General features: G+C 46.5%; 1 protein-coding gene across 1 annotated transcript; it reads left to right on the forward strand.

The window, feature by feature from the left end:
• The first annotated feature begins 226 nt into the window (after positions 1 to 226).
• On the forward strand, positions 227 to 11,251 carry btbd3a (BTB (POZ) domain containing 3a). The gene is given in 6 exon segments (XM_056408985.1): positions 227 to 341; positions 908 to 1,178; positions 9,741 to 9,831; positions 10,008 to 10,126; positions 10,198 to 11,099; positions 11,102 to 11,251. Coding segments are annotated over 5 exon segments (1,422 nt in total). The 5' UTR covers positions 227 to 341; positions 908 to 996; the 3' UTR covers positions 11,230 to 11,251.
• Positions 11,252 to 15,454: the final 4,203 nt, after the last annotated feature.

Consider the following 15,454-nt stretch of genomic DNA (forward strand, 5'->3'; position numbering starts at 1 on the left):
CACATGTTAGTTTTCCTAATGCAATAACTTTCTTCTAATGGGGTAGTTCTGATGTTTTTATATCTGGGTAAATCAATTCCATAATATATTTAAATTATATAACTATTATAAACTGTGGGAGACGGCCGTATTGTCACTAACACCGAAGTGTCGCTGCGCCTTCCGGCCGCCAGGTGGCGCCGCTGCGCCTTCGAGGAGGCGACACTGCCCGTCGACGGGAGCAGAAGAAGACGGCTAGCTACTGTAAACAAAAGCTGAGCCACTCGGCTGTCGAACAAACTCCCCAAACTGCGTCTCGTGGACAGAAGATATGACTTCAGAGACCTCCACGCGACAGTAAAGTAAGTTCAAACGGAGTTTATCATCAAATAGTTCAACAATAACCGAGAGAAAACTCGGGGAAATGCCCTTTTTTAAGGAGTCAGCTAACTAACTAGCAAGACCATGCTAAAGTTTGCACTGACGGGACGTTGAGTAGCTAACTGTTTTAAACTAAAGTATTTAACTATCATATATATGGGGCGGCTTTAGCTCAGTGGGGTAAGAGGGCCGTCCTGCAATCGCAGGGTTGTGGGTTCGATCCCCGCTCTCCCCATTAGTTGCAAGTCGAAGTGTCCTTGAGCAAGGCACTGAACCCCCAGTTGCTTCCCGGGCGCTTCACCGCAGCCCACTGCTCCTTAATAACTAAGGATGGGTTAAATGCAGAGAACTAATTTCCCCTTGGGGATTAATAAAAGTGCATATTCTATATAGTTGGATATGTTTAATCCGTGTAACGTGAAGCAAAACAGCTGACGTGCACGAGCGTTGGCGTGCACGTCAGAGTGAGCTGAGCCCGCGTCGTCGCCGCCGTGTGGCTCTTCTCGGTGTCCGAATTCAAAGCTCGTTTCTCGGGTGTTCCCTCCAGACTCGACCGGTACCGGTACCGGCAGCGGCGGCAGGTGAGTCCGGGACCCGGAGCTGCCATGACCCGGCCGGCAGTCTGACTGGAAGATAATGGCTGCAGAGCTGTTTCCCACCAAGAAGCTGGTCACCTCCGCCTCAGCGAGCAGCAGCACCTCCTCTTCCTCCTCCTCCTCCTCCTCCATCATCCAGCAGAACCTCACGAACAACAACACGAGCACCGCGGCGCAGGGCGGCAGCAGCTGGCAGGGCCTGTTCCCCACCATCCGGGAGAGGTGGGTCTGACACCGGAAGCGCGGATTACATATGCAGAGCATCACTTTGAGTTCATTTCATGAGGAGTTGTGGATATTCCATCTTTTTATTTACATTTTTTAACTGAAGATACTTTTTTCCTCCTAGATAAAACTAGGGCTGTGAAACGATTACAAATTTTAATCGGGTTAATCACAGGTTTTTGTGGATTAATCATGATAAATCACATATTACCGATATTCTCGGTATATTTTGTGAGAACATAGAGATTTATGACAAAAGACGGATATATACATTTATACATTCTTCTATACAATGGTGCTGCAACTCAGCAGTTATTTAGCAGTTTTCTTCCATATGGAACATTAATACATCTTCATCCTAAACAGAATGTTTAACCCTCCTGTTACCTTTCGGATCAATTTGACCCCATTCAATGTTTAATGTCGGTGTTCTTTGGGGTCAATTTGACCCCAGGCTGTTTTTCACTGTGTCAAACATAGAAGAAATATCAACTTTTTTATTTATTTAAAGGGCTATTTAGGTAGTCAACAAACAAACATAAAGTACCTCACACTTAAACTTGGGAAGCAATATTAATTCTAATAATTTTCTGGAGGTTTTAATTGCTGGGGTCAAATTGACCCCGAGGGTAAAATATGTTAGTAAATGTAAAGGTAACAGGAGGTTAAACAGAGCATTTTTCTCTTGTTTGTCAACCATTAACTCCACCATGATACAATCTAAAGGCCTCTAGTCTTCCTCTAGCAGCTGCTGAGGCAAACTGACTGTGTGGGTTTTCTTCATGAACTGGGCCGTGATGAAAGGGACGGCGGGGACACCGCTGCAAAGCGGAAACCTCACCGGCCCGGACAGGTGGACAGATTGACAAGTGACTTTTGTTTTGCTCGGTCCATGCGGCACGGAGCTCTGTGGCGCGCGAGATGGAGATCGATAAGTGTTAACACAACGCGAAGAGACAGAAATGACATGCTGCTGTGGAGATACGATCAACAACAGACGTTTAGTTTAATAAAAGAACAAAGACGTGCTCTAGAGAACATGTCAGGGGCGGGCCAATCTTTTAATGTCATGCGATCTACCAACACTACGCGCGATCGACTGGCAGGTCGCGATCGACGTGTTGAGACCCTGATCTACAGGAAGTAGAAGTCGTAACAAGGTTTCCGGAGGTGAACCTGCGGAAGGATCATTACCGATGAACAGACCGTCTGCATGAGAGCGGACAGAGTTCAGGTTGAAGTGGTGTATTGGAAGCTCATTTTGCAAGTGACTTTTTTTTCGTCCCGACGACCAACAACAGACGGATTGGAAGCTCATTCTGCGCATGCGTTAAATGCGATAAAAAAACAAAACTAGTTAAACCTGTAATTGAATTAACTGAGTTAACGCGTTATTTTTCACAGCACTAGATAAAACACAATAATGCAACTTTTACTTCCAATACTTTAAGTACATGCAGGGTTCGTACCAGTGGCGGCTGGTGATTTTTTTTTTTGGGGGGGCGCAGTTGGGCGACGCGGTTTAAATAGCACTCAACAAAGAGAAGAAAAGAGGTTTTGAGTAGAATATTGTAAAAACCAAAGCTTTATTTCAAGAACACAGCGTGCTGAACACTGTCCAATAACAACTATCAACACACTGTGACTTTGGGCATGAGAGGTTCAGAGCAGAATTCTTTAAGAAACATTGGGTTGGGTTTTAGAGGTTTGCAAAATAAAAGAGTTTCACCCTCACATGAAAGAGGTTCAGAGCAGATGTAACTGATGTGGAACGGGCATGGAAGAAGTCGGCTCAGATGGTGGATTTTCCCAGCACTTATTTATTCTGCAGAAGACAACAGAACACACACATTTGCCTTCTGATCTGTCTCTGCACTTCCACTTCCCTCAGCAAAATAAAACCATTGTCCATGGAAGACAGGACCACATTAAATCTAAATAATAACAATTCTCATCAAAAACCATGACATGTAACATACAAGGGGAAAACAGAGACCCCTAATGGACAAAATAAATAACTACATGAGCTTGAGTCATTTCAGCAGAAACAGAGAACATTCTAACTTTGAACAAAAGGGAAACACATACCTGCAGAAGACAACAGAACACACACATTTGCCTTCTGATCTGTCTCTGCCCTTCCACTTCCTAGACACGCAAAACACAATTTACACAAGGAAAATATACGTCGGGGCGACCGGATGTAGCTAAACAAACGGTGCCAAAGTGGCTCAATGAGACCGCCACCAAACGTATATGTTGACGGTCTAAATGACACGACAGCTGGATGCCGTGATCGTATTTGCGACCATTACTGTATGTAACATAAACGGTTAATTTTTATTAAAGAATATAGCCAAAATAGTGCAACATCGTTTTTCACTCAACTCACCTTCAGCAATATAAAACCATTGTGAGCAGGGTTGCCAGGTCTGTGTGACAAAACCAGCCCAATGGCCAATCGAAACCAGCCCAAAAACCAGCCCAATATCAGAACTCAAAATATGCCCGTGCCAAACCATATACACTGCTTTTAAAGTCCAACAGCATTGCTATCATTGCCAAATGTATTGTAATATCTACAAAGTAACAACATATGTTTAGTTTGCCAGCATTAAAAGCAGTTTTCCCTCAAGTTATTTCACCTAGGTCCTAAAATGGCCTTGTGTAATTATACAGTATATTATCATAAATAAAATGTGTACGTGCTGATCTTGAGTCAGTTTGGTAGGATTTGGGTATGAATAAATTATTTCATTTAAAATATGGATTTTTATTTAAAGATATTCATGTAATTTGCATGCAAAATAGGTCTACCCGAACCAAGGACAAAAAATTCAACCCGCGCAACACTTCAAAAGTGGCCCGATTCCGCAGGAAAACCGCGGACCTGGCAACACTGCTCTATGGGAACATACGGGTCTCTGATCTGCCGAATAATCCAATCGGCGCACATTTGTGCGCACAAGATTCCAGTTTCATCCGCCAATGTGAAGCCGGTCATTGCCAAAACGACTGAAATGTTGTATCGATGCAGACACACACGTTAGAGCAGCGCCTCGAAAAGGGAGGGGCTTCTCTCCGTGATAATGGCGATATATTATATTTTTTCACATTAACTTAAGTGGTTGTTGACAGGGGCTTACGGTCTCCCACACACATTTAGCGCGTCAACACGGTATATTTACTATTTAAATGATTTGGCATATAATGTTTTTTGACAGGATTTATTTATTTATTTTTCTTCTTCTTTTTTTTTCATCTCCACATTTTAAGAGGGGCGGCGCACTAGCGCCCCCTATGGACGAACCGCCACTGGTCCGTACGGTCATGGAAAACCTGGAAAAGTCATGGGCTGTGTCTACTACCGCGCACTTCGAGCACTGACTTTCAGTGTTCGAAGGGCGCCACTGAAAAAACGAGCAGAATTCAGTGCACTGAAAGTACCCGGATGGTGCACTGCAAACGGGCAAAAAATGTAGTGTAAAACGATGGACACTACTCTCTCTAAGCGGCCGCCATCTTGGCGGCGTGGCGAAGAGGAGGAGCCCTTTCGCCAGCTTTTCATTTTATTTCAAAAACAATGGCGGACAGCCCAAGCGGTAGACCACGAAGCTACAGACCGCTAATTAGCCACATGCTAACTTGGAGCCTTGACTTTAGTGACATTTTACCTGTTTTATACCCAGGAATGGTGCTTCAAGTCCTTGGTACTTTTAGTGACATTTTACCTCTTTTGTACCCAGGAAAGGTGCTTCAAGTCCTGGGTACTTGTATAGTAAAGCGACAATGGTTCTCCTGGTACATTTAGTGACATTTTACCTGTTTTGTACCCAGGAAAGGTGCTTCAATCCTGGGTACTTTTAGTGACATTTTACCTGTTTTATACCCAGGAATGGTGCTTCAAGTCCTTGGTACTTTTAGTGACATTTTACCTCTTTTGTACCCAGGAAAGGTGCTTCAAGTCCTGGGTACTTGTATAGTAAAGCGACAATGGTTCTCCTGGTACTTTGAGTGACATTTTACCTGTTTTGTACCCAGGAAATGTGCTTCAAGTCCTGGGTACTTTTAGTGACATTTTACCTGTTTTGTACCCAGGAAAGGTGCTTCAATCCTGGGTACTTTTAGTGACATTTTACCTGTTTTGTACCCAGGAAAGGTGCTTCAAGTCCTGGGTACTTGTATAGTAAAGCGACCATGGTGCTCATTGTCTTCTATTGTCCCTGGTACATTTAGTGACATTTTACCTGTTCTGTACCCAGGAACGGTGGCTCAAGTCCTGGGTACTTGCATAGTAAAGCGACCATGGTGCTCCCATAAAGGACCAGGGCATCCGTGGCTGTCTGGCGTTTCATTTTCATTGATCCCGTTTTGGGGTCATTTAACCTGGAGCAAATGGTCCAAAAGTGTAGGGTATTCATATTCAGATGGTCCTCTTAATTTAGAAAAAGAATCCACGACTCTAAGTTGATTTAAAGCAATTATTTTTTAATTAAAAGAGTGGTTAGGGACATTTGCCATACACGGCCGGCCCATACACACGGTTTGCAAATGTCCCAGTTTATACACAACTTCCCTTGCATTTCCAAATTATAAGGGGATTTCACCTCTTTTGTACCCATAAAAGGTGCCCAAAACCTGGGGACTTGCTTAGTAATGTGACCATGGTGCTGTTCTATTGTCCCTGGTACTTTTAGTGACATTTTACCTGTTCTGTACCCAGGAAAGGTGCTTCAAGTCCTGGGTACTTGCATAGTAAACTGACCATGGTTCTCCTGGTACTTTGAGTGACATTTTACCTGTTCTGTACCCAGGAAAGGTGGCTCAAGTCCTGGGTACTTGCATAGTAAAGCGACCATGGTGCTCCCATAAAGGACCAGGGCATCCGTGGCTGTCTGGCGTTTCATTTTCAAGCATTTTGGACGTTTTACATGCTAAACCGGAAGTGACGTGCTAAAGTACATGTAGTACCTCTTATGAAGGGTCTAGAGCTTAGTTCTTTGAGTATGTTAGTCACGCCACCCTGGGGACTCTGTTGTATCAAGCATTTTGGAGCATGTTGAAAAATCGCTATTAGCCACATGCTAACCGTTAGCCAAGCCTTCTAAAGCTTTTTTAAAAGTGAATATTGAGAATAAAAATACGGGGCCAAGTACCATGGACTCAGACCACTTTCACTGATGTGCACCTAGGAGAAGTCGCCGCGATCCTGTGTAGTTTTCTTGCAAATTGACCATTTTCCGCCCGAAATAGGCATCATTCCAAGGGAAGTTGAGTTTCTCAAATCGGGACATTTGCTCACCACTTGCATGGGCCGGCCGAGTTTGGCAAATGTCCCCGGTTATTTTAAGATGATTTCACTGGTTTTGTACCCAGGAAAGGTGCCCAAAACCTGGGTACTTGCAGAGTAAAGTGGCCATGGTGCTCCCATAAAGGACCAGGGCATCCGTGGCTGTCTGGCGTTTCATTTTCAAGCATTTTGGACGTTTTTAAAAATCGCTACTTAGCCACATGCTAAACCGGGAGCAATGGCGGCATCTGGGGTTTCGATTTCAAGACGGGGGACATTTCCCATACCGTGGCCCGTATTAAGAATGTCCCGGCTCCCCCTGGTTGCGAGAATAGAGCAAATGTCATTTACAATACTTTTAATGCATTTTTTAAACATTAATAACGCGGCGAGCGAAGGTCAGAACTGAAATATGTCTCCTCCACAGGGTACCTCGGAAGGGGCACTGTGTCCCTGAGGTGTTTTTTGATTTTTAGCGGCCTCCCAAGGGCTCCGAAACTCGGCCGCTAACTTCCGGTCCCCGGACGCGCGGCGTGTATGAATGAAATCCCCACGGGCCCGAAGGCTGGTTAGGGTATCGCGAGCAGATTTGCAAACGTCACTCCCGGCTTAATTTCGCGGGTGCCGTGAACAGATTTGCGTCCGTCACTTCCGCCAAGTGGTTAACGTAAGTGTTCCATTTGAGACAGCACTTATCAGCGACGCAGTGCACTGCAATTCAGTGCACTGAATTGTAGTGTACTGCATTGCAGTGTACTTCGTAAAGTGTGCGGGAGTAGACACAGCCATGGACACTACTCGCCCAAAACGGCCGTCATCTTGGTGACGTAGCGGAAGAGGAGCCATTTCGCCAGCTTTTCATTTTATTTCAAAAACAATGGCGGACAGCACAAGCGGTAGACCACGAAGCTACAGACCGTAAATGTAAGTATCAGCGGTAATTACACATTGTACTGGTATTAAAGACATGAGTATTTGGTGGAGTAAACGATGTATATGATATATACCGACAGTTAGCATACCTAGGTAGCATTAGATGCCATTGGATCTGCATGGCAGTTATGATAAACTAGCTGGGTAATCCACCACCCGGTCCTCTCGCCAGTCCGACGAAGGTGCACTTTTATCGGACACTTTTCGCTTGACGAGCCGGGGCAGGTGGTGGGCTCCAGATAGCTATGTCAGTCATCGGACAGTGTTAAACAACGGCTGTTCTGTTAACCAATCGAAATAGCAATTTTAATAATGGATTAACAATGGATATGCTCAGTTTAATAACGGGTTAACATGACACCGCGAACGTTTGCCCACACGCCGCCCGATAATTAATACCGTTACGATAGCTATCTAAGCTTGTCCTTCTAAAAATAATTGTAGCTTTCAATCATCGTGTGTTTTTTTAATGTTGTGTATGTATTAATTTAAATGTAATCGTGGTCTGGGACATAGCACTGAATGGCTATCCTATTTCTGTTTCCTGGAGGTGCTGGCTGGTCCTCTGCTGCCCTCCCGACATCTGCATCTGGCTCCAATGACCTCTGGCACAAACCTCACATCCACCTCCAGGGCCTTTAAGAAGATGGACCGCCATCGCGTCTTCAGTATCCCGAAGGACCTCTCCACAACACACCTGGCCTTTTACAGGCAGCAGTTGTAGCGTGCTTGGAGGTGGTTGCAGACAGGCTGCCTGAAGGGGGTCATGAGGCAGATGGGTTGGGTCAGGCAGGGGTAGCCACCATCCCCAAGGATACCGTATCCTGGTGGAGGGTATGACTGCTCATAGAAGATGGGGCTGTTATTCAGGACCCTGGCATCATGCACTGAGTCTGGGTAGCCCACACACACTTCTATGAATTTGCACTTATCATCACAGATGGCCTGCAGCTGGATGGAATGAAAAAGCTTCCTGTTAAAATAGCAGGCAGCATCCTCCGCTCGTAGCTTCACTCTGACGTGGCAGCCATCAATAGCCCCCACCACTCTGCTGAAGGCTGCCGACCCAGCTAGACGGGCGAAGCGGGCAGGGGAAGGGAAGATTATATTAATATGCAAGTCATTTTATCAATAAAATGTTGTCATTGAGGTTTTGTAGTCTTTTATTGCATTTTCTGATTTATATTAGAATTGATGCATGTTTGTAACAATAATTAATATGCCTGTGTGTTCAATTGCTAATTGATTCCTGTATCAGGGTAAACTTCACTACAACAGAGATGTGTATAAAAGTACAGTCAGTCAAAGTAGGCCTATTACTGTGTGAATTCAACCAGATGATGCCTATCATTTCAGTGGATAATTCTTAAAACTAATTGGAATCTAGGGACAAACATGTACAGATTTGTCATGTTTCATTTCCATATGGTGTGTGTGGATTACAAAGAAGAAGGCTACTTCTGACAAAGACAATTGAAAATTTAGCATACCTAGCGAGGAGAATTTAATTGCAACTACTACATGAAGCTATGCTGTGAAGGTAAGGCAAAATCACACAATTAAATTTACATATACCATCTGGACTTCAGCCAGAAGGCGGAGGCTCCTGCCGCGATTGTGGAGGTATCGCAGTTTCCACATGGGGTGGAGAAAGGGGTAAACAAGGGACAATAAGAGGGCAAGAAGTGCTTCATTTTGTCAGTTTAAAGGGTTAAGTATCAAGCAGATTTGCATACGTCACTCCCGGCTTAATTTGCGGTGCGTGAACAGATTTGCGTCCGTCACTTCCGCCAAGTGGTTAACGTAAGTGTTCCATTTGAGACAGCACTTATCAGCGACGCAGTGCACTGCAATACAGTGCACTGAATTGTAGTGCACTGCATTGCAGTGTACTTCGTAAAGTGTGCGGTAGTAGACACAGCCATGGAGTTTTAAAATGGTCATTTCCAGGCCTGTAATCACAAAAGTCTTGGAAAAGTCATGGAAATGTGTTATAATCACGTGTTCATTTACGCCGCGTTTGAAATAATTAATATATTTTTTAAAGAAAGACGCTCAAAATATAAGCCGGCGATAGCTCTCAATACGCAACATTTTCAACAGTTTTCATGTTTATACTGAGATTTTAGTTCAGTCATGGACATTTGGTTTAAAGTCCTGGAAATCCATCGGTCACAATGTGTCAGAACCCTGTACATTTCTCTGATAATACTTGGCGCTTGGAATGGTGGATTTCTAGACTCGAGTAAAGGATCTGACCGTCTCCCATCACATGGAATATTCAATATAACTTCTTAGTTTTCATATTTTAAGACAACATGTTGTGTTTCCTGTAGGAATTCAGTCATGTTCAACAACGAGACGATGGCAGACGTTCACTTTGTGGTCGGGCCGCCCGGCGGCACGGAGCGGGTCCCGGGGCACAAGGTGAGACCCTCGAGAAGAAGAAGAGAATCATGTCTATTTACGTTTGACTCGACCCGCTGAACACTGGACAACATCCCAACTTTAGACGGTTACAACCTGATGAACTCGTCACCTTTGATAATCCCGCCCTGTGTGTGAGTCCGAGGTGATCTGGTGTCGTTGCTCTGCTCCGTCAGTACGTCCTGGCCGTCGGCAGCTCCGTGTTCCACGCCATGTTTTATGGCGAGCTGGCGGAGGATCAGGAGGAGATCCGGATCCCCGACGTGGAGCCGCCCTCGTTCCTGGCCATGCTGAAGTAGGTCCGCCCTCTGGGTCAGTCGGTGTGCGTCCTCCTCCGTTGTGTCGAGTAACGCCCCCCCCCCTCAGGTACATCTACTGCGACGAGATCGACCTGTGCGCCGACACCGTGCTCGCCACCCTCTACGCCGCCACAAAGTACATGGTGCCCCACCTGGCCCGGGCCTGCGTCGGCTTCCTGGAGACCAGCCTGAGCGCCAGGAACGCCTGCGTGCTGCTGTCCCAGAGCTGCCTGTTGGAGGAGCCCGACCTGACGCAGCGCTGCTGGGAGGTGATCGACGCGCAGGCCGAGCTGGCGCTGCGCTCCGAGGGCTTCTGCGACATCGACGCGCAGACGCTGGAGAGCATCCTGCGGCGCGAGACGCTCAACGCCAAGGAGACGGCGGTGTTGGAGGCGGCGCTGAGCTGGGCCGAGGCCGAGTGCCAGCGGCGGGACCTGGCGCCGACCGTGGAGAACCGGCGCCTGGCGCTGGGGAAGGCCGTCTACCTGATCCGCGTGCCCGCCATGGCGCTGGAGGACTTCGCCGACGGGGCGGCGCAGTCCGGCGTGCTCACGCTCGCCGAGACCAACGCCATCTTCCTGTGGCACGCCGCCGCCAACAAGCCCGCGCTGCTGTTCGGCACCGAGCCGCGCCGGGGCCTGGCGCCGCAGCGCTGCCGCCGCTTCCAGTCCTGCGCCTACCGCAGCAACCAGTGGCGGTACCGCGGCCGCTGCGACAGCATCCAGTTCGCGGCGGACCGGCGCGTCTTCGTCGCCGGCTTCGGCCTCTACGGCTCCAGCTGCGGCTCGGCCGAGTACGGCGCCAAGATCGAGCTGAAGCGCCAGGGCGTGTCCGTGGCCCAGCGGGTCATAAAGTACTTCTCGGACGGCTCCAGCAGCACCTTCGCGGTGTCCTTCGACTACCCGGTGCAGATCGAGCCCGACACCTTCTACACCGCCAGCGCGGTGCTGGACGGCAACGAGCTGAGCTGCCCGGCCAGGAGGGCATGACGGAGGTGCAGTGCGGCAAGGTGACCTTCCAGTTCCAGTGCTCCTCGGACAGCACCAACGGCACCGGGGTGCAGGGGGGCCAGATCCCCGAGCTGGTCTTCTACGCCTGAGCGGGGGGGGCTTTTATTTTGAAGGGGCGAAAGACGAGTCTCCGAGGAGGAGGGACTCGCGACTTTGCCCGCTGAGCCTCTGGAAACGGTTTGATGGGAGCGTGAAGAAGTCTGGGCTCCCGTTCCTTCACGCCTCTTGTTGTTTGTTTACAGCGGTTGTGTCGGTCGGGTCAACACGTCGGTGATTGGATGAGACGCCCGGGCAGGACGCTGTCTCGGCTAAAGCCGTGTGTCAGATACCGAGAACTCAAAGTGAAAATGTCATATTGAACAAAGCATTCCTGACGAAGACGCCCAGAGAAGGAAGGGAGAGTCACGTGTAACTGCACATTTATTCATGGTGTGATGGTACATTATGATCATAATCCCACAAAGACACACACACACACACACCAATCTCTGCATTGCTTTGTGCTGATTGGCTGATCCGACCTCGTGTGAGGAGGCGGGGTCTGAATCTGTCACTCTGTCCTTTTGTCACGCTCAATGTTCCTCATGATTAATCTGTTTACTTTGTTGATATTATTATTATTCTTAATCCCAGAGGTCAGAGCGTGTTCAAACGGGGGAGTTGAAGAAGACGAGTCTCTTCCTCACTTTCCTGCTTGACCCCGACGACGTTTAAAAAACACTTCTCGATGTTTTCCGATGCGCGGCGCGGGGCAGGTTGTTCTGGCTCCGTCAGTTTTACGTTAAAAACGTTTAAATGTCGCTCATCTGACTTTTTCTCTCAAGACGATCCGAGTTTGAAAACGTTCCCGAGACGTCAACTTAAAAAAAACAGACGCAAAACGAAGCACCTGCTTCTGTTTTCACCTGTGCAGGTGTTTACTGTTGTTGTTGTTGTTCCTCCGTGACACTCGGAGCATCACCGTAAAGACCCCGTGGGGCGACGTCTACCTGAGCAGACGACATGAATTCCGGATTATAAAACGAATAAATAACCTTTTTTTTTTTATATGTGTAACACGAGAGCTTAATCTCACTCCCGACTTCTTCCGTCTTTTGTCTGAAGGATTTCATTCATAACTCTACACTTTATTATTTTTATTTTTTAGTGTGTATTTAAAGAATGGTCAAGGATTCCTGTGCTTTTGTTGTGAAAGACGTGACCTGGTGCTTGTACCACATCCTTGTTCTTGTCTCCTCCATGTTGCAGACGTGTAAATAGTTCTGTGATCTCTTCTTCTTCTCTTTCAAAGTGGAGGGGAAGAATTAAATAAACAGTTTTTATATGATTCTATATTGAAGAAGCATATTTTTGGATGTCTCTGTTTCCTGATCCAGGATTGAGTCGGTGATTATTGAGGATGACGTTTGGAAATTAAAGGTTGAGCTTTATACAGTATTTATAATACTATTTAATATTAATAATTGTTTGATATTCATATTAATCAGAAAATTTAATGTACCTATAAAAAAAGCATACATCATGTACATTTTATTAATAAGCACGATGTATTCATCCAGATTTAAAATTCCATTCACACATTAACAACCATATTTAACAATACATACAAGAAGTCAGACAACCACGTTTCACTTGAACTTTTTATTGGTGTTTGGCAAGTTTGATGATTGTAAAAACATTGCAGTTGAAAATTTTACAAAGTTCAGTCAAACTAAGTTTTCCCGGCCAATCGCTGCTCGCCACGGGTCAGTCGGGCGTGGCCTTCGCGTTTCAGGCCAAATAACGTGAACAAAAAGTTAAGAATCAGGTAAAGACATTCAACAATTCAAGTTTCTGCATCGCCTGGAATCCCACAATGCTTTGCGATAACAACAACTTTATTTTGAAGTTTTAACTCAACAATCCTATATTTACAGATGTCTTGGACTCTTGAGTCATCTCACCAGTTTTCACAAACAAAATAAAAAGTCCAAAGTGACGAGTCATCAATTAAACCCCTTTTTAAATGAAGTTTTAAACTCCGTTGACATCTTTTCTCCTTTGTTTAACTTGTTATGTTCAGTATCACAAGGAGACAAACTTTATTCTGGAGACACTATAAACATGTAATATGTATTACTCCTAAATGAATCCTGAGGACTCTGAATGAATATGTTGTCTGCAGCTGCCCATCAGATAGAAAAACAAATACAAAAGAAAAAAGATATTTTTGTTGTATTTCTATTTAGTTTCTGCTGGAAACCCTGACAGATCATTCCAGACAGACAGCCGACAACCTCAGAGAAAAGTTGATGGAGAAAACCTCGAGGGAACGAGGCTGCATGTGTACGAGTATCTGTGCATCCCTACAGTTAGAAGACGAGGAGGAGGAGATGGGGTGGAGGAGATGAGGTGGAGAAGATGAGGTGGAGAAGATGAGGTGGAGAAGATGAGGTGGAGGAGATGAGGTGGAGAAGACGAGGTGGAGAAGACGAGGTGGAGGAGACGAGGTGGAGGAGATGAGGTGGAGAAGACGAGGTGGAGGAGATGAGGTGGAGAAGATGAGGTGGAGGAGATGAGGTGTAGACCACACAGGGTTGAGTTTAAATATTTTCCCTTGAAGGACGTGAGAGAAGTGATTAGTTTACTCCAACAGGAGAGATGACCAGAGGAGCAGAGTTTATACCATCATGATGACTACCAGGACTGAAGAATGGGAGGAGTTTCTCCTTGAAGGAGCAGCCAGTAAAGGAGTAGATGAGAACTGCAGCTTCTACGTCATAGAAGGAGACCAGACCCTCCTCATAGTCCACAAACACCCCCACCTTCTGAGGGACAGACCTCAGGGAGAGACGAACTGAAGGACCAGCAGCCCCAACAGCTTTGCTTCCATTTCTCAAATATATAGTCCAGTAACCGTTCTGAGGACTCAGTGTGATTTGTCTCTTCCTGTTGGACGACTCTCTGGTCACTCCTACATCCCATTCAGTCTTTTGTTTAACTTGAACCTCGTAATAAAGTTTTTCTGAAGAGAAACTCTGTGTTCCTAAAACACAGGGACAAAAAGAAAACCTCTGTGGATTGTAGGGGAGACGTGGCTGCTGTACCTGAGCAGGTTTCACTTGTTTCCCGTCATCAGACAGGATGAGGTCATGATTTGCTGTTTCAGGATCAAGAGTCACGTCCACTGCAAACTTCTGGACCCTCCTTACTTCAATTTTAAACAGTTTCTTCATCTTTTTGCTGAGAGTCTCCTCCAGCTGAGACACAGCTCTCCTCACAGTCCCCTCATGTGATGCTGGAGGAACACTGACCTGAGACCAGTCCTTGGTGGGTGGTGGATGGTGGATGTTGAGGGACTGGACACTGGAGGAGGTGGAGGTGGTCTTCAGAGAGGGAGAGCTTCTCCACCTCAGTGCTCCTCTTCATCAGATCAGAGATCTCCTGTTCCAGCTCTTTGATGACAGCTTCGGCCTGTTTTTCCTTTTTTTCCTGCTTTGCTTTGATCGCGTCGTTAAGCTCGTTCAGTTTTCTCTCCACAGACTCCATCAGAGCCGTGAAGACCAGAACACCTTCTACTATCTCTCGGTCTGCATCTTCCTCACTGAGCTTCACGTTGTGTTGGACCTCCTGAATCTTCAGGCGTCTCTTCTGGATCATCTCCTGAGTTTCAGCCTCTGTCTTCTGCAGCTCCACCTTCTTTCCTTCACATTCTTGTTTCAGAGGAACAACATTGTGCATCTTGTGGTCCAACACAGTGCAGAGCATGCAGACACCTGGTCGGTCCTAGAACAGCTCCAGAGGTTTATCGTGCTTCAGACACATCCTGTCTTCCAGGTTCTCCACAGGGTCCATCAGCTGATGTCTCTTCAGGCGTGAAGCTGTCAGGTGAGGCTCCAGGTGGAGTCTCACAGTAGGAGACCAGACACCAGGTACTCAGTAGGGCCTCTGTTTATTCCAGCAGACGCCACAGGAACTCTCCGGTCTGGACTCTGCTCTGAGTTGCTGGGCTTTCTCAAGTGAGCCACTTGTCTGAACTGAGAAAACCATCTCAGAGAATGCGTTGACCTTGATCTGGCCTGGTGGTGAAACCTCTTATTACGGGACACTGGCACTGTCACCACATCTGCGTTCAGTGATGCACTTTTTGGCAGAAGTTAAATATGGTGTTGTGGATCGGATCAGTGAATACATCCAGATGATGGAGCATGGAACTGGTCTTCGACATAGAAAGTTTGCAGAAGTTTTACATTCGCTGTTAATGAGGAAGGAAGACATTATATTAAAATAGTCATTATTGAAAAGGGGAAAACGCAGGTGTACTATTTGTATGTC

The sequence above is a fragment of the Pseudoliparis swirei genome, chromosome 24, assembly GCF_029220125.1.
Source record: "Pseudoliparis swirei isolate HS2019 ecotype Mariana Trench chromosome 24, NWPU_hadal_v1, whole genome shotgun sequence".
Classification (NCBI taxonomy): Eukaryota; Metazoa; Chordata; class Actinopteri; order Perciformes; family Liparidae; genus Pseudoliparis; species Pseudoliparis swirei.